The 21067-nt window shown below is 34.9% G+C and overlaps 1 protein-coding gene across 1 annotated transcript; it reads right to left on the bottom strand.

Moving 5' to 3' along the window:
- Positions 1-16541: 16541 nt before the first annotated feature.
- On the bottom strand, positions 16542-20180 carry LOC121255557 (tryptamine 5-hydroxylase-like). The gene is made up of 2 exons (XM_041155926.1): positions 19108-20180; positions 16542-17274 (listed from the first exon to the last, which is right to left on the bottom strand). Exons 1-2 carry the CDS (start codon positions 20029-20031, stop codon positions 16642-16644), a joined length of 1557 nt encoding a protein of 518 aa, XP_041011860.1. The 5' UTR covers positions 20032-20180; the 3' UTR covers positions 16542-16641.
- Between the last annotated feature and the right edge of the window lie 887 nt (positions 20181-21067).

Here is a 21067-nt window from a genome sequence, read left to right on the forward strand (position 1 = left end):
GCTAGGAGGCACAGTCATGAAAGGTAGTTATGAAAAGTATTTGGGTTTACCCCTGTAGTACGAAAATCTAAGTACAATACATTCAGAGGTATTAAAGAAAAGGTGTGGAAAAATATTAGCAATTGGAAAAATTCATTTCTGTTTGCAGCAAACAAGGAGGTATTGATCAAGGCAGTATTACAAGCTATTCCAACATACACTATGAGTGTGTTCAAACTACCAAAGAGTCTATGCAAGAAATTAAATTCACTAATGGAAAATTTCTGGTGGGGCAACCAGTCAAAAAGCAGTAGTATTCATTAGTGTAGTTGGGAAAAACATTGAAAATCAAAAGAGATGAGAGGTTTGGGATTCAAAGATCTTAAAAGTTTCAATATGGCCTTGCTGGCCAAACAAGGCTAGAGGTTCTTACAGAATCTAGGGAGCATGGTAGACAAGGTTTTCAAGAAAAAATATTTCAGCTCAGTATCTTTGCTTGATGCTAAGTTGGGACATAGACCTTCACTTATAAGGAGGAGTGTGTGGGGAGCAATGAAGTTGCTAAAAGAATGTCCAAGATGGAGAGTTGGAAATGGGAGTAGCATAAGGATATGGGCACAGAAATGACTTTAAACACCCTCATCCTTTTGTGTTCAATTCCCTTGCTCGATATCGGATAAAGAAGCAAAAGTCAGTGAGTTGATATCTAAAGGGAAATGGGATGTGCAACTGATAGAGAGAATCTTCAACCAAGAAGAAGTGGATTATATTTGCAGCATTCCAATAAGCAAATTGAATTCTGAAGACAAAATGATTTGGGGAGGAACAAAGAAAGGGCAATTCTCTGTCAGCAGTGCTTATCAAATGGAAATGAACAGAAAAGAGACAGTTAAGGGTGAAAGTTCAGAGGGCAGAGAAAGGGATATTAGGTGGAAGGGGAAGTGGGATTTGAATATTCCAGAAAAGGTAAAACTTTTCATGTGGAGAGCAGAAAGGATTTATTAGCTATCAGAAACAATTTGTCTTTGAGGAAAATAATAGAAAGTTCAAAATGTCCAATATGCAAGAATGAAGACGAAACAGTGATGCATGCAATTTGGTTCTATCCAGCAACAGCATATGTATGGTTAGAATCAATAAATTCCATATAGAAGTGGAATTCAGATGAAGTCGATTTATTAGCATTATGGAACAGATTAGTGGAAAAGGTAAGCAGAGAAGTTTTAGAGGAAACAACTATGGTTATGAGAAGTATTTGGTAGAGAATAAATGAGTTCATATTTGATGGAATCTTTAAAAGTCCTAGTCAAGTGATAAAAGCTGCTAGAGAAGAGTTAAGAGTATTGCAACTGGTTCAACAGAACACAAGACAAATCTAAGAATCAAGAGCAGAAAGGCAGGCTGTCTTGTGGAGCAAACCAAGAGACCAAGAGAGTCCTTTGTCAAAGCAAATTGGGATGCAATTGTGTCCAAAGAACAAAGAAAGGTGGGGCTTGGGGTGGTTATTAGAGATGAGGAAGGGGAAATCTTAGTTGCTGTTGGAGAATAGAAAATAATTATGATAGATCCTACAACGGCCGAAAGTCTTGCTTTATGAAAAGCTATGGAAGTGTGTAGAGATCTCAATTTCAACAAGGTTTTGTTTGAAGATGATGCTCAAGTCATAGTGAATGCTGTCAATAAAGGGGAAGAGGATTTTTCCACTTATGGCAGGGTCATTGAAGATGCAAAGAAATTGTTAAAAGTTATAGATAATTGGAGTGTTAAGTTTGTGTATAGAGAAGCAAATGAGGCAGCTCATGTTTTAGCTAAGGAAGCCTTACATTTATATTAAAAACTAGTTTTGATAGAAGAGACTCCAGGTTGTATAAGGAGTATCATTGTTAGGGAGAAATCTTGTAATGAGGTTATAGTTCAATGAATGAATACAAAGGTTTATTTCAAAAAAAAAAAAAAAATCCGTGTGTGTATTTGAACAGAAATTTTTTCCCAGTCCAATCCGATTCAGAACCCAAAAATATAGGTGAATCAAGGCGAATATCATCGGATCCAGTTATTTAACCAGTTCTATTTAAAAAAAAAAATTATTTTCAAATGACGTCATTTTTGTACATGCAAAATGCCATTTTGCATGTAAAAAAACTAGAGTCTAAAAATATTAGAGTTAAAACCAGATACCCACCCGAGTTGTAACTGGTTTTACTAGGATGGGTATCTGCCCAGTATTAAAAATTCAAGTACGAATCTGAATATTCCCAACTATCCAGATCCGTATCCAGATGCACAACCCTAACAATTGATTTACAATATTTGTGATAAAATAATATCTTTTAATAAAACAATCTATCTATTAAATTGTCAAAAATAATTTTTATATTCTCAAACTCCAAACCAAACAGACTATTTTTGCAAAGCTTTTAATTAGAAGTTTTGCTGAAGAGCAACTCTAATAAATGTTGAAAGCAACCAAAATAACTTTAAGGCCCGGTTTGGATACAGATAAGATACAAACTATCTCATCTAGGTTGTATAGCAAGTCTCATCTGGATATCCAAATGGCCAGTGGGATGCCTTTATTTCATCTCTGCATTTTAAGCCTTCATTTGCATTTTGAAATTGATAACTAATATAAACAGTAAAAAAAAAAAATTAAGTGAATAGTGCGAAAACTAACATAAACAGTACAATGAACAGTACAAAACTGACATAAACAGTTAAATGAACAATACAAAAACTGACAGAAACAGTAAAAATTTCTTTTCTTTTTTTTCACCCCATTTCGAGATCATTCTTCCACCCTATTCACACCTCTTCCCCTATGCCGAAATCTACCATTTTAATTTTTGGTGGGAATATAGAGTAATTTCGATTAAAAAATATATTTTGTGATATACACTTATTTATGGTATAGTTTTTAATTAATTATAAACATAAATTTTTATTGATATATTCATAACTATTACTTCATAATTATAAAATGATTTTCAATCATTGATGGGAGTTACACCTTTATCAAATTCTAAAAAGTAAAAACTATCTCATCTTATCTCATTATCTAAATACATTTTAAAAAATCTCACTATTATTTAAAATATATCATCTTATTTTATCTGAATTGTATAATCAAACGAGACTTAAGTGTAAGTTGTGTATGATTTTTCACGTACATAACAAGGACAAAGTTGTTTGCCTTCTAAAATAATAAAGACTATTAACTCCTCGATCATACCAAAATGAAAGATCAAACTCCAAATAGACTTCAAACTCTTAAGTACTCTTGCGCGTGCATGAGCTCCCATCGGAATCAATATCAGGCAAGCATAAGGAATTAATGATACCTAATACAACAAATTAATGACGTTTACTGTAAGAGTTTTATTTAAATTCTATATCTCACGCACCCTTCTTGATAGAGTTTAGAATAGCCCATAACTTATCAGTTAATAGATGAGTTATAATGGGGTTCAAATCTTAGAATTTTTTATGGTCAGAAGTCTATAAATAGTATCGAGGGATTAAAGGTTCTCAACTACAATGTTAGAGTGCCTCTAACCATCGGGAGACACTTGTGAGGCTAAGTTATCAAGGTGATCCTTCTCTTATAGTCAGAGTAATTTCTTCATCAAACAGATGGAGAAATATACATATTTAATTATCATTGTCTTTATCATTATAGATCATAGTAAATTAAAGATCCAATTATTAATGTTCATGTTAAAATATTTAACATGTGGTATCAAAGTTAGGTTATAGATTTTTATGAATTCGATAAAATATACAGTGAATATATATATATATTTGCGTATATCTATGATTTGATAGATTGAAAATATTATCCTTTTGATCTACACATAAATTTATGTTGTTCCACTCTATGCTTGATTTTCACGAGAATCCACAAGGTGACATTATGTATATGTGTTGAATTTTACTTTCGTCATTTTGAATCTGTGGAGAAAGAGAAACTCCATGACACATTGATGCATCTCATTGCTTGGGTTTTATTTTCTCATTTCTCTGTATATTGTTATTGCTTGGGTTTTATTTTCACCATGAAGAAGGAATAGAACAGATGCATTACACCTATTTGATAAAATACCACACAGAGGTTTTTACTTCTCAGAATTTCTCTTTTGATTTCATACTTCCTCAATACAAAGAGCCAAAGGCTAGTACAGTATTTATAGGCTTTATTGAGCCTATATTTCAGATGAGAATATAATAGACAAAATTACATATTTGCATGTATTCGGTTACAAGAATCATTCTAGATTTTTCCACACTATTCCACCAAGTTTGTTATACATATGTGTTTGAAATTGCTTCAAATTTTATGAAATGGGAACTTTCCTTCTTTGTATTGTGTGTGAAATGGAAAAAGAGGGAGTGAGGAAAAGGGCCGCCGTATGGGTCGATAGTATGCAATGTATGGTGGCCGGTGTTACTGTGCCAGTAACTTGCCACTTACGGCATCGTGAAAAGTGGTGGCATAAGGGGTTGTGAAGCCCCGAATGGATGCTGCCGTTAGCAATTTTTCCTTAGGTTTTGTTGGTACAAACATCAAGAGGGTTGTTTGGCACTACAACCTAGCCAGCACCTCTAGGTCTGCGACGCAGAGGGATTTAAAGCCCAGTGGCCGAGGCGATTATTATGGTGAGAGAAAGAGAGAGAGAGAGAGAGAGAGAGAGAACCGTGAATGGAGGTGGACATCAGCAACATGAGGATTGTTAGAGACCTCGGTCTAGTCTCTAAACTCCATGTTATCCTCGCCTTGGTTCTCCTTGTGATGACCAATTGCCTTAGCCCTCTTGCTTGGTTTTTGATCAATAATGACAATGATCAGTTCCTAGATTGATGAAGGTATGATGTTTAGTGGTGAAATGATAATGAGGATGATGAGTTTGGGTGATCTAAGTGATAATTGGTGTGTCTGATGCAATGTGGAACGACTTGAAAGTTGCCCTTGATGTTGGGGCCACTTGGATGATGTTTAGGGTTAGTATGGAGAAGTGCAGCTAGGGTATTGGGTGGTGGCTAAGGGGGATTAGGAAATTGGGAAGTGATGGACTTGGGTTGAAGTGTAAGATGGGTTGTTAGGGTTTGGAAGGAGGATTGGGTGGTGTTTGAATGGGTCTACGGTTGTTCCTTGAGTTTAGGGATTGGCTAAGGTAAGATGAGGAAGATAGGATTTGGATATTGTAAGTAGATGAAGTTGGATGGTGTTTGAATGATTCTAGAATTGTTCCTAGAGTTTAGGGATTTAGATGAAGTTCCAAATTATGTCAAATCCAAGCAACTTGAATACAATCAAATCTGCATCCAATGTCCTCCCACCAAAATCCAAAGGACAGCCTAAAGCAACTCTGGAACACCACACCAGCTCACCATTTGGAAGAGTCACTACTAAAGATTGTGGTAACGGCTCTGTGACTAGATTGCACATCCGTGCAAAAGTGGCAGACACAAAAGATTGAGACGCCCCAGTATCAAATAAGGTACATGCATAAAAATCATATAGACGGACTCTACCTGAAGCAAATACATACACCAGAAAAATCCAAAAAAACCAACTCACACCAAATATCAAATCCAGCAATTAAATTAAAAGCATACCAGTAATCACCCCAGCATCGTGGGTCTCTGGAGCCCCATAATCCACATCACCAGGAGTCACAGCATATACACGGGCTTGAACCAACTGCTTCTGGCTGCTCCTCCCACCTCGTCGACCTCCTCGTCCTCCTTGACTTCCTTGAGTTTGGCTAGGACACTCTCGAGCAAAGTGACCCGGCTGGCCACATCTAAAGCACTGGATCTCCCTCTAGCCACAGTCGCCCTCATGGGCTCTATTACACCTGCTACAAACTGGAGCTTGGCCTCCTGCACGAACACCAGAGGTTGTCTGCAAACGGGCCCTAGTCCTCTGTACAAACACCAGTAAAACTCCGCCTCTTCTGACCTGGAGGGGAGCCCACCACAAAACTATTTTCCTGCTCTACAATAATGGCCAAATCCACTAACTTCTGAAAATCCACAATCTGAAGACAGACTACTTGTCTGCGTATATCATGGCGCAGACCCTCCTAGAAATGCTCAACTCGCAGCTCCTCAGTGGCAATGAGGTGAGTAACGAATCGCCCAAGCTCCATGAATTTTCTAGCATATTGCTCTACAGTCATGTCTCCTTGTACCAAATTATTGAATTCTCGAGCCTTTTGCTGTCTCACCGAAATAGGAAAGAAACGGTTGCCGAACTCCTTCTTGAATCGCTGCCAGGACACAACAGCAAAAAATCCCAACTCCATTTCTAGGAGTTGCTGCTTGGTCTGCCACCAATTTGCCGCTTCACCTTGCAGCAAATAGCTCCCATACAATACCATATGAGCCTCTGTGTACCCACAGACCTCAAATGTTCTCTCAAGATCTTCAACCACCTCCTAGTTCGAAGTGGATCCTCCTCCCCAATAAAGGCAGGGGTTCTATGTACTAGGAAGCGCTCATAGGTGCACCCAACTTGGACCACACTATTTAAATCTCCTTACGGCGGTCGGAAATTCTGTTGGAGGAACTCTGTCATCCTATTCAACGCCCTCGCCATGGCATAATTTCCATCACCTCTTGGTAATTCATCTTCGGGCTCATTAGCTTGCCTTCTTGGTCTCACCATCTTTCTGTCATAGCAATCTTTAACCCCGCTTAAACTCTAGACAAAATAAAAACACAACAAAAGCAACACCAAAAATAAAATAAAATAAAGCAAATTAAAATAAAATAAAATAATATAACATAAAATAAATAAATAATAAACTCATTTTAAATCATACCTTAAAATAAATAATTTAACTTATAACTTTAAAATAAATAAATAAATAAATATTTCTGGTACTTCACCTAAGGGACATGTGGGTTTACCTAGAGCCGAACCACTCTGATACCACCTGTGACACCCCGACACCCACGTACAAAAATACGAGAATCGTGACTTCAGGATGATGACAACACGGTCACGCATCTCAATGAGATGCCAAGTGTGTATACATACAACAGTGTACAACAAACAATGCAGCGGATAATATAAATAAGTCAACTAAGTATCAGAATTTTTTAATACAAACTAACATAAGTAAAATGATTAAAAGAGTTATACAGTCATCCCAAATAAAATATAATACAAGTCGCAAACTAAATACGAGTGATCCCAATCACTCCTCGGGCGGAGCCGAATCCTCAGGCTCACCCTCATCCTCCTATGCATCAAAATCTGCGTTACCATAAAACGGTACCGTAGGTAAGTATAAACCAAACAACCACGAGATAAAAACATATTAGTGCAACTAACATGCATGCATATGATGAAATATGCGTCAGATCCAAAAAGATCATTTTTCCCAAAAAATGATCTCAAGAACAATAATCTGTCCACTTAGAAAATTTTTCAAAAGATGTAAACTAAATGACTAAGAGTCATATTCATAGAGATTACAAAGTGTAAACCTCCAATAGGTCCCTTGAAATATAATTAAATAAAATAAATAAAGATAAGAAAATGATATGGTCTTGTATGGCCAATGTGACCCATGACATGCAATGGCCAATGGATGGCCTAGTGTGCATCATGGCCCACGGTTGGACTAATCTGGCTTATGTATGATGGTGTGCATGGCATGGTGTCTTGCGTGGCCTGCTGATGGGCATGGCATTGGCCTGCTGGTGGGCAGGACGTGGTGCCATGCACTGGCTCTGTATGGCCCAGGCAAGTGGCCTGGGTGTTGATATTGCAAGGCATGGGCTGGTACCATGTGCTGGATGGCATACCTGGTGGGCATGCCACTAGCCTTGCCTGCAAGGAACGAGCTGGAGTCATGCACTAGATGGCATGTTTGTTGAGACATGCCACTATCCTTGCTAGCATGGCACAGCCCAGGCTAGTGGCCTACGCATTGGCCTGCTACTGTTGGTGATGGTCTGGCATGGCCTAGGCAGGGGCTTGGGGTTGACACGATCTGTTTGCTGTGTGGCATGGCCAAGGCAAGGGCTTGGGCATGCAATGTAGGGGCTTGCGGCGCATGCCGGCACGCAAGGGCATGCTCATGCCGGGTCGTACATTAGACTGTGCACGGTCACTAGCCTCGCTGGGCATGAACATATTGTGGCACCCCCGACCCCCATGCAAGGGAACACGGGAATCGAGACGCCAGGATGGTGACAACACGGACACACATCCCAACGAGGTGCTAAGTGTGTGTACATACAACAATGTACAACAATCAATGCAGCGGAGAATATAAATAAGTCAACTAAGTACCATAATTTTTTAATACAAACTAACATACGTAAAATGATTAAAAGAGTTATACAATCATCCCAAATAAAATATAATACAAGTCGCAAACCAAATAAAAGTGATCCTAATCACTCCTCGGGCAGAACCGAATCCTCAAACTCACCATCATCCTCTTCTGTATCAAAATTTGCGTTACCATAGAATGGTACTGCAGGTAAGTATAAACCAAACAACCACGAGATAAAAACATATTAGTGCAACTAACATGCATGCATATGATGAAATATGCGTCAAATCCAAAATCATAATTTTTCTCGAAAATGGATATTTTTCAACACACGCCAAAATCTCATTTTGGCCCAAAAATAATAATCTGTCATTTTTCTAGAAAATGACCCAAATCAATAAAACATCTTTTTTCCAGAAAATAAATCACATAAAAATCCTTTTATTCAACACACGCTATTTTTTCAGAAAATAGCCCATTAATCCATTTTACCATATGCACCATGATCTCCCCTAGAGACCATCTGCACGTCCTGACTTCGTAGCGATGCCCAGTTTGCGCCCAGCACGTTCGTGGCCAAGCATCCTCTATGCAACGAGCGATGCCCAGTTCCGCGCCCAGCGCGTTCATGGCCAAGCATCCTCTAGCCCCCGCCAGTAGAAGGGCCACGGAGTTGGCACGAGACTATCTCGTCCAATCCCGTTGTCGCCCAGCAACAACCCAGGGGACGTCACTCAGTATATTCCGCTCTCGAGTGACCAGATGAGCTCCACCGAAATAATGCCTCATCTCGGCTTGGAGTCGTCATACACACGCACCCAAAAATCTTTTAACACATGAAAACTCAGTTTTCAAATGAAAACATGAACATGAATGCATTTACACAAAAGTCCAGTTTCATTTACAAACATGATCATGTGTGTAATATGCCATATACATGAACAACACCATAACCAACAACCAACAACTCACAGCGCAAACCAAACACACAAACAACTCCATCCTCAATCCATCCGACTCTCGAACTCCTCGAATTCAGTCCGGCATAACCAACCAGATCACAATAATATGAGTTAGTGCAAAAACATATTTAAATCACGATAGTCCTTTGAAAAAATACTTATAGTGCTATAATATAATGTCCAAAGGATCACGGAGATGCAAGAAGTGGCGGCTCAGCAATGAAACAGTGTAAAATACATTGTGGCCGTGGGTCTCAAAAACCCACTTTTGAATGGGGACAAACCAAGACCCGAAATTGATAGGGTAGGGCTTAGAGATTTCGATGAAACTAGTGGTGGTGGTGGTTTGCTGTGGGTGGTAGTGTAGAGGGCGGATTAAGGCCAAAAAGTCCAAAACGGAAATGTTGATGGTGGAGCTTCACAGGTGGCAGATTGGAGCTGGGGATGGGTGGGTTAGGTTGCTAGGAGGTCGAGAATGAAGTGGTGAAGAGATGGTGGCCGGAGGTGGCGCGACGGCGGCGCTGAAGCTCAAAGGGTGCCGCGACTATGAGGGGTTCGTGAGGGCAAACGACAACGTGAAAGGGGCTGAGAATGGAGGGGGGTGATTGCCGGAGGGAGGGGAAGAAGGTGGGCTGGGAGGTGAGGTGCACGGCAGCGCGCGACGGTGGCTGGGTGGAAGAGAAGAAAATCGCACGGGGGAGAGGAGAGAGAGAGGAAAGAAAAAGAAAAAAGAGAAAGGAAAAATAGAGGGAAAGAAATGAGGTCCAATCCTCACATCTTGGGTTACAAAAATGATCCAACGAAAAAGATTTTAAAACAGCAAGTCAATTAAAATAATTTAAATGTAATGATAAAATGAAAACAAAATAATTAAATCCAACAATCAATTAATTTAAAATAAAGAACAATTTAATTGCATAACAATAACTAATATTAAGAAATATATCAAATTTAATTTTCACAAATTTAAAAATTTCTAAAGTAAACCCACTAAAAAATCTAACAATTTAAAATAAGAGAATAAATTTCGAATTAATAAAAATAATCATTCAATAAAAATACACTAAAATACGGGATGTTACACATATTAGCTTGCTTGTTGGGCTGCATGCAGCCAACAGCCTTGTTGGGTGCCCCATGTGTGTCAAGGCATGGGCCATGACATGCATGTGGGTTGGTTGTGGGGCTATCTAGGTATGTCAGTGGCCATGCCAGGGGCTTGTCCTGGCGTGTCAATGACATGGCCAGGACATGGGCTACTCAGCCATGGGCCAATTTTCTTGAGGTTCTGACAAGGAGGCTGGGGACGCCATACCGTCTCTTCCTCACCGGCAACGTCCACAGTTGCGCCAAACCGAAAGAAAGGTGCGGCGCTACGTGTTGACTATTGAGGGAAGAAAAGACATGTGGCGGTATGTGTGTGTAAGGAAGAAGAGAAATGCGGCAATATGTGTGTAAGGAAGAAGAAGAAACCCTATTTGTGGTTTCTGATTTGTAAAGGGCCTAGGCTGTGGGCCTTGGCCCAGACAAAGAGAAAAGAAACGGGCCCTTGTTGTGGCCCAACTCGGAAGAAGAAAAAAAACAAAAAAAAAATGGGCAGGCCTGTACACAGAATCGGGCCTATAAAATAGGCCCGAAGTGTTGTCCAACGACCTCGCTAATGAATCGGGTTTCAGCCTAGGTTGCTTGACCAGTCTGGTTTGGTCATATTATATTAGTATAATAATATTATTTATTTATTAAAAAAATCTGAAATTTTATTTTCTTTCATATGCATGATATTATTGTTAAATACATGTATTAAATTTTATGCATGTTATTATTGTTAAAAACATGTATCAAATTTTATTAAATTTTTTATACATGTTACTATTAGTTTATGCATGTATTAAATTTTATTTTGTACATGTTATTATTGTTAAATACATGTATTAAATTTTATGTACATGTTATTATTATTAAATACATGTATGAATTGTTTATTTTGGCTCTTATTATCATGTCATATATATTTATTTATTCAATGAGGCAAATGATTTACATAAAAATTAAAAAAAAAAAAAGATTGGTTGCCCAAATGTGCAAAATTTTCTTAATTTTGGTGAAAAATCATTAAACTCTATAGTAAGGTGGATATGATGGGTGAACACTTTGTGTGACAAGATCTATACCCAAATAAGGGTTTTATGACACTACTAGTTCATCCATTAAAGTAAATTTGAGGTTGAACAATTTGTATGCTAGAGTTTACTATCAAAGGAGAATGCTGGTGATACAGCTAGTTCATCCACATAATTTAAAGTTGGATGGAACACTTTGTATGTTAGAGTTTACTCTCAAAGGAGAATTATGGTGATACATTTAATTCGTCCAAATAATTTAAGATTGGAGGGAACACTTTGTATGTCAAAGTTTACTCCCAAAGGAGAATTCTAACGATACAACTAGTTTATGCACAAAAGTTAATATTGGTGAGAACAATTTGTGTATCAAGATCTACTCCTAAAACAGGATCTTGATGGCACTACCGGTTCATCCATAATTGCTTAAATTCTTATTATTGTTTGTGAGTGTCGAACTCAATGCATTAATGTGATTAAAATATTTTTCTTGCAATAAGTATACGAATATCTTTACAAGATTTTCTGTACAGAATGAACTCTAGTATAGAGAAACATGAGCATGTCAAATTTACACTAAGAGTTTAAGGCTCTGGTTTATCCATTTTAAGTCTTAACAATAATTATTATTGATAATAATAATAAGGGTCAGAAAAGTACAATGTTTAAGAATATTGGATTAATTACTACATACCAAACTAAAAGAATTTCTTAGTTTTGTACATAATTGTTTACTTCAAATGTATTATTTCATTAAAGTAATGAGATATGAAAAAATTGGTAGCATGATTGTTAGCTAGATACAAATTTGTTTTGCTAATCTGTATGAAAAATCATTTGTATCTTTTGGAAAATTAAGGAAATGATGGTGATGAAAATATAAGAATTGTATCAATTGAATTTTGAAACAAGCAATGATACATGAAGGTTTAGGTGCCCTAAGCATAAGACATGATTTGAAGGGAAGGGTAAATCCTTTTCTGTATAAATTTCAAATCAGATTTTATATATGTTTATACATTCTTTTAGATTAAACTGGAGTGTAAATATTCATATTTATTTTGTCTGTATAAGTTTCAAATCAAACTCTATAAATGTTGATACTTGTTTTAGTGGCTAAACGTGAGCACAAATATTCAAATTTTTAAATTGTTTCAAAATGCAATTTATGTTTGTTTTATTTTTCCTTCTAATAAAATTTTTATTTGTCATGCCTTCGTATTAGTGTTTTTGTTAAAAGTTTTTTATTTTCACTCGTGAAGCATGTATTGGAACCAAATAAAAAATGATTTATGAAAAATTTTTACAATTTGTGGCATAGAATTTGAAACATAATTTGTGATATAAAAGTTTGAAGAATATCTCCAAGAAAAGTTGTAGAGATTTGTAAATAAAATATTTTCCGCATTTAGATTTTCTAATCTCAGGATGTGTATTGGTTTCCATAAAAGGAAAACAAATCAAACATATCAAGAAAAGATGGTAAAAGGAATGGAGAGTTTCTTGAGATAATGCATATAGACGCTTGTAAATCTTTTCTCTATAATGTTTAATAGATATAAGTATTTCATTACTTTCCTAGATAATTTTCATGGTATAGATGTATCTATCTGTTATATGGGAAGTCTCAAACCATTAGTAATTCTTAAGGTACTTCTCATGGAAAGGAAATGCAGTTAGGTAGAAAGGTGAAAATCATTGAATTGGATTGAAATAGTGAGTGTCAGGAAAAGTTATTATGAGTCAGGTCATAACCCTGACCTATTTTGTTAATTACTTTAAAAGATGTGTAGTAAAATTATTAAAGACAATGGTATATATCTTAAATTGTGTTCACAATAAGTAGTTTCAAAGACTTTTGAGTTGTGGAACTTGATACATATACATGTATGGATAGTTAATCTAAAGTAAGACTTTACAATCTAAATGAAAGAAAGTTAGATCGTATAATAGTCAATGGGTATATTATTGATTACTGAGGGAGATCCAAATGATTTAGGTTGTATTGTCTCTATTCATAGTTTGAATTTTAGGAAAATTGAAATGTCAAATTCCTTATAGTTGGCAAAATCAGTGGGAGTGTTGAAACTAAAGATGTGATTGTTGTGAAATACATTCTTGTACTTTAAAAATGCTTATAGTTCATTTTATGATTATCTTAATGATAACATGGAACAACAAGTAAATGATCATCTATCTCATCAAAGAAACACTGCTGAAAAATTCTTCATGTGGACATTAGAAGAGGTAATCTCATGTGATTTTCTTGATTTGATTTTGGTTAGGTTATGTGGTGCAGTTTCAAAATTTGAATTTGTCATAAAAATAGATGAAGGTTCACATATGTTTTCATAAGTTATATAAATAAGTGATTTTATAAAAAACCAATGCATAAAAGAGTGAATGAAATCTATGAATCAATATAAAGTCTGTAATTTTGTCTAAATTGTTTGAAATATATAAAAGTTGAATGTAAATGGGTGATGGAGACAAAACCCTAACTTTAAAGGCAATATTAAACAATATAAAGTCAGACTTGTAATTAAGGATTTCACTTAGAAATGAGTTTTGATTAGAAAGAGAATTCTAATAAACCAGAAAGAACTCATTAAAAATAACTATGACATTATTAGCTCATTATGTTATAGAGTTATATGAAAGAGATGTGAAAATAATTGTAGAGGGAAAGTCTGGAATCTACAAGAAACGAATAAAATGATTACTTAGAAGAGGTAACAGATTTTCTAAAAAATTGGTATATGAAACTTGATAATACCAATATTGTTTTAGAATTAAGAAAAATATTGTTAATGTATATACCCGTAAGTAAGTGGAAGTATATTTGTATTTATGGTCATGCATGTATATGATTTTTGGCAAGTATGAATTATGGTTTGTAGTATAACATTAAAGTTATCTCTAAAGAATTTTAAAAATGGAATTCAAGAATGAGACATCATTCATAATTGAGATTAAATTTTAATACCAAGACGATGATTGTTAAGATTGTCTCAGTATAATTACCTAAAATTTTAAAAGATATTATATGAAGAATTGTTGTTCAACAGATGCTTTAAAAATAAAATGTGACATGCTCAGTATTTTATAATATCCTCGAATTGACTAGGTTGTCAAGAAAATTTTGTATATGATTGTTATAATAAATCTGATGATTGCACAACTTGTATAAGGTTGAATATCAGTTTTTCAGTTGGTATTCTTGATTGTTGCCAAAGTAACTCAAGGATGTTTGACCTAAAAATTGTGAAAAGACTGCAAAATTATTTACAAGAAATTAAAAACTATATTGTTGTTTTAAGAAGAATTAATACTCTTAAGGTAACTCGATATTCAGACCCTATTTTGTGGGATTACTTTGATGATGGAAAATACAGTTATAGTTATGTATTTTACTATCTGGTAAAGTTATTTTATGGAAAAGTATGAGACAAATCTCTTACTGCTTCATGTGCAATAGGGATTGAGTCTGTGGTATGCTTTGAGGCCACAATATATGATATCTGATTGAGGAAATTTGTCTTAGGACTTGGAATTATCGACTTATAGCCAAATCGCTAAGAAAGTATTGTAAGAATTTCTCAGAATATTTTTTCTCCGAATGATAAGTATTTAATGAAAATTTAAATACTTAAGTATTAAGGAGAAAGTACAAAAACAAATATGTTCATAACAATAATGTGTTAATGATTATACTGTAAGGGACATGTTGAAAATATGGGTCATATGCTTATACTCATGATGCGACTATGTTAAAGAGATCATTGATATGCTGAGTATTTTATTACTAGAAATTGAAAGACATCATTATGGTTGTTTTAGTTTTCTAGTCTTCCCACCTTATATGTACATTGAATGATGTGGATGAATGATGACAACATAATGCCTACGATAGACTTGAATTGGAACCTAATGAATTACAGTATTAGCCTTAATTGTCTCAATTAAAGATCGTATTAAATTAAGTTACTGTGTTGTGGTATATGAAAGGAAATTTGTTGATCATATAACAGAGGACCGCCATAACTCATATTGGTAGCTGGTTTGACAATGATATTACGGAACTCATGAAATGTATTTTGAGCTATGAAGTTTTTAGAAAATGAATTTGGCAGTAAGTTAATTTTCTATGATAAACCCATGAACAAAAAATATTATTTTATAGACGTATGAGCCAAGTGGAAGAATGTGGGAGTTTTATTTAAACTCTGTCTCACACACTCATATTGATAGAGTTTGAAATAACTGAAAACTTATCAGTTAATAGATGAATTATAATAGGATAAGAAAATGCCTAAGATATAAGATTAACTTTATATCTCTAATCACAGTCAAATACAAAGTTTTAGATTTATTGATGGTCAGAAATTTATAAATAGTACTGAGTGGAGTTCTCAATTACAACGTTAAAGTGTCTCCCGACTAAGGTATCGTTTGGATTCAAAGATGAGTTGAGATGAGTTATGAATAGTAGTGAGATGAGTTGTGAATAGTAGTGAGATTTGTGAGTTAAAGTTGATGAATAGTAATGAATAATAGTGAGATGAGTTGAGATGAGTTGAAATGAGTCGAGATAGCTTGCGAATACAAACCGGGCGAGTGATTCTTCTCTCATAGTCAGATTAATTTCTTCAACAAATAGACAAAGAAAAATACATATAATCATTATTTTTAATATTGTAGATCATAAAAAATTAAATATTTAATTATTATTGTTCATGTTAAAATATTGAACATTTACTACAAGGAACAAATCCAAACTTTCCTCAACAGCACTCATATTGATAAAGTTTGAAATAGCTGAAAACTTATCAATTAATAAATGAGTTATAATAGGATAAGAAAATGCTTAAGATATAAAATTAACTTTATATCTCTAATCACAGTCAAATATAAAATCTTAAATTTATTGATGGTCAGAGATTTATAAATAGTACTGAAGAGAGTTCTCAACTACAACGTTAAAGTACCTCTAGCCATCGGGACACTTTTGAGACTAAGCTGCTAGAGTGATACTTCTCTCATAGTCAGATTAATTTCTTCAACAAATAGACAATAAAAAATATATATAATCATTATTTTTAATATTGTAGATCATAAAAAATTAAAGATTCAATTATTATTGTTCATGTTAAAATATTTAACATTTCCTCCGAGAAACAAATCCAAACTTTCCTCAACAGCTTAATTTTATTCTCCAATATCATCCCTTACATTTTAGAATCAGACTGCAGTTGATCATGACACCGCTACCATCACCAAGTATCCTGATCAACCCTTGAACTTATACTGCGGATTGGCTGTTGGAACAAGAACAATAGCTGTCTTTTTTCTTGTCGCAAGCCCGAAAATCTCGCTAAGATCCATATCATCTGCACCAACTCCCTTAGGCAATGCCCAGTCATAATGACACAATAGGCGAGCCAATGCAATCTCTACCGTGGCCAATGCAAATGAATAACCCGGACAGCCTCTTCTGCCTCCTCCAAATGGTAGAAACCTGAAGTCCTGATCCTTGGCATCAATGTCAACATCCATGAACCTCTCAGGGTTGTATTCCAGAGGATTTTCCCACGACTTTGGGTCCCTCCCAATGGCATAAGTGTTGATGAGAACCCTGGTTTTCGCAGGTATTTCGTAGCCATCGAGGTTGCATTTCTCCATGGATTCTCGAGGAACTAGGAGAGGGACTGGTGGGTGTAACCGCATCGTCTCTTTTATCACTGCTTTCAGGTAATGAAGGTGTGGAAGATGGCTTTCTTCAAATTTTGATCCTGTGCTGGTGGATACTATGTTTCGAACTTCTTCCTGAGCTTTCTTCATCACCATGGGGTGTCGAGCAAGTTCCGTCATTGTCCATTCTAGTGTTGCTGATGATGTATCAGTTCCCGCGACAAACATGTCCTGGCAAATTAAGAAAACATGTTTTCTTTAGGTAAAGCCTCCTGAACTCGAACTACAGCCACAAATTAAACAAAAACAACTAAATCTTGAAAATGAAAGATATATATATATATATATATTTTGTTTTGTTAAAAAAAAAAAAAAAAAAAAAAAACAGAAAGATCTTTTGTAGGATTACTTATCTTCTCGACTTTTGTAGAATAGAATGAAAGAACAAGTAGACTGTAGGTACTTCAGATGATTTTATAAAAATAAATTTGTAAATTAGTATAATTTAGATGGGATAATAAATTAAGATGAAAGTTGAATAATATACTTTCATACTAACACAAATGTTTAGATTTGCTAAATATTGAAATTAACTATTGAAAACGATCAAATGTTTTATCGTTGTGCGTGATCAATGAATAACAAATAAGACATGTCTCACGGTTTTAATATTTAAATATTTTTCATTATAAAAAATTGACAGCTTAGAATTCTAATCGTTAATTTCAGTAACTTTAGAGTACATAATTTGTTTTATTTGGAAAATATACAAATAAAATTATTCCATGTATTTTGAACCAATTCTTAATAAAATATTATTTTGTTATGTTCAAAACACAAGAAGAAAAAAATAAATTTAAAATATACATATTTTATTAAATATTTAAAAAATTTCAAGAAAAACTTGAAGGTCTCCAGAAATTTTTTAAATATATTTTTTATTTGGTTTTATGAAAAGAGAGAAAAGCTTGAAAAATTCATAAATATCTGGTTTAAAGAAAAAAAATGAAAACTTATTTGAAACGGAAAACCAGAGAATAGCTTTGAAGTATCTATCTATACATCATTTTTTTAAATTTTGGTTTTTCATTTCTCTGTACAATTCCCGAGACACGTACGAGTTTCGGTAAAAAAATAATGCAGTATACATATATCAACCAGTTTTTTTAAAAAAAATAACATCTATTGTTAAATTATTATTAATTTTTATATAAATCTTATATTTATTAATTTTTTAAAATAATTATACAATACTCATACATTTATAATTATAACTATCTTTTTTTTCGGAAAAAACAAAACAGTGGTTGAAATAATTGAACGAGTTGAAAAAGACAGGTAAGTAGCATGCATACAATTGAGTGTCAAAAGTGAACACGAAACAGTGATTAGTCAGTATCAGCAGTTTCATATTTATCTTAAAAGAATAATAAATTAAAAATATTATTATAATATTATTTTTATTTTAAAATTTTAAGAATTTAAATTATTTATTATATTTTAAATAAAAATTTAAAAAAATTATAATAAGATAAGATAATTGATATAATTATAACTTCTTATTTTTATACTATTAGATATAAAAGAAATTAACTTTTTAATATGTCACCTCAAATTAAGATTCGATTTATATAGTGAATTAAGATAAAATAAATAGAGATAAAAATTAAAAATTAAGTAAAATATTATTTTTTAATATTATTATTATTATAAAATTTTAAAATTATATTTTATAATAAAAATTTTAAAAAATAATAATAATAATATATGATAAAATGATAGATAAACACTTTTATTATCTATACAGTACCTAAAACGTGAGGAATTGACGGTACTAATATTTTTAATTATTTGTGATAAAAGTAATTACTTAAAACGAAAATACATTTATTCTACAAAAAATGATTATTTTTATTGTAAATAATTAATAGTATATAAACATGATTTCTGTGCCATTTAAATCGAGTAATAATAATAATAATTTGTTCTATCTAGCAATTTTCATCATCTGCATTAATGGGCTGAAAAAGAATTTTATTTGGGAGCGTGGGATCGAGAGATTACCAGGACAAGAGCTTTGAGATTATCATCTGTAATGGGAACCTCCAGGTCGTCTCGTTGTTGCACCCGAAGCAGAACATCAACGAAGTCCTCCTTCCCCGCCGTACTGCTGCTACTACCCTTGATCTTCTCCTCCTCGTGTTCTCTGATAATTTCATCGCAGACTGCTCGCAGATCCTCTAGGTTCCTGGTCAATCTCGTTGTGTACCCACTCAGTGAGTTCACCCACTTCCAGTCGGGAAAGAAGTCCCCCAAACAAAACCCGGCAAACAACGCCTGTGTTTCTGTCAAAATCCCTACAAGATGGCGCTTCTGTCCCTCTCCCGACTCCTCCTTGAACCTCTTCCCGAATGCCACCCGGCACAGGATGTCGTTTGCCAATGTGAAGAACAACTCGCCTAGGTCGATTTCCGACCCCGACTGAGCTGACACGGATCTCAGCAGCCGATTCACCTCCTCGTCTCGAATGAGCTGGAACGAGCTGACCCGTTTCGAGCTGAGCAGCTCGGTGACGCAGATCTTTCGGGCTTGCCGCCAGTAGGGGCCGTAGGGTGAGAAAGTAACGTCGGAGCAGCCGAAGGAGAGGTACTGTGCCGAGATGAGCTGAGGGCGGCTGGCGAAGATGTGGTCGTGGGTTTTAAGGACGAGCTTGGCCAGGTGAGCGGAGGAGACGACGACCGTAGGGACACGGCCGAGCCGGAGGTGGATGATGGGGCCGAGTTTGTGGGCAATCTGGGCCAAGGAGTGATGGGGCATGTCGGTGAGGAGGTGGAGGTGACCGATTATTGGGAGGCCTGGCGGTGAGGGTGGCCTAAGTGACTGTGACTGCGACCTGCTTTGCCATTTTTGTAGGCGAAGGATGAAGAAGAAGGTGGCGGCAACAACTAGGACCGGTAGATAGAAGGATTGCGAAGTAATGGACTCCATTTTTTTTTTTTTTTCCTCCTTTGCAAATGTAATGACTATAAGCTGCGTGGAAGAACGTAGGAGCTAGACGAAGTTTTATAAGGTGAGTTGTGACGTAACGACGACGTCTCGATAGCAATGCCAAATATAGTTACGGAGTTATATATTATACATGTGTTGCTATTTTTTTTTTTTTTTTTTTTTTATGCAACTACTGCTCTTATTTTTTAGGTTGTCATTAAAAAATTAAATTTTTTATATAAATTATATATTTATTATTTTTTTAAAAAAAAGAGCACACGACTTTTACATTAAAGATTATCCGTTCGACTCAATATTATATCTCTAATTATAATTAAATACAAAATTTTAGATTTTTTAATAGTTATAAATCTATAAATAATACTGAAGTGTTAAGAGTTGTCAACTTCAATGTTAGTGTGCCTTTAGCAATCATGAGATATTTATAAAATTAAATTGTTAGAATGATATTTTTCTTATTATTAGATTAATTTCTTTAACAAATAAACGAAGAAAGATACGTAAATAATTATTATTATTTTTATTATTATAAATTATAAAAAATTAAATATTTAATTATTAATATTGATGTTAAAATATTTGACATTTACTCCCTGTAACAAATCCAAACTTTCCTCAACAGCTTAATTTTATTCTCCAATATCATCCCTTACGTTTTAGAATCAGACTGCACTGGATCATGACACCGCTACCATCACCAAGTATCCTGATCAATCCTTGAACTCGTACCTCGGATTGGCTGTTGGAACAAGAACAATAGCAGTCTTTTTTCTTGTCGCAAGCCCGAAAATCTCGCTAAGATCCATATCATCTGCACCAACTCCCTGAGGCAATGCCCAGTCATAATGACACAATAGGCGAGCCAATGCAATCTCTACCGTAGCTAATGCAAATGAATAACCCGGACAGCCTGTTCTGCCTCCTCCATATGGTAGAAACCTGAAGTCCTGATCCTTGGCAACAATGTCAACATCCATGAACCTCTCAGGGTTGTATTCCAGAGGATTTTCCCACG

This window comes from Juglans microcarpa x Juglans regia, chromosome 3D (assembly GCF_004785595.1).
Source record: "Juglans microcarpa x Juglans regia isolate MS1-56 chromosome 3D, Jm3101_v1.0, whole genome shotgun sequence".
In the NCBI taxonomy this organism is placed as follows: Eukaryota; Viridiplantae; Streptophyta; class Magnoliopsida; order Fagales; family Juglandaceae; genus Juglans; species Juglans microcarpa x Juglans regia.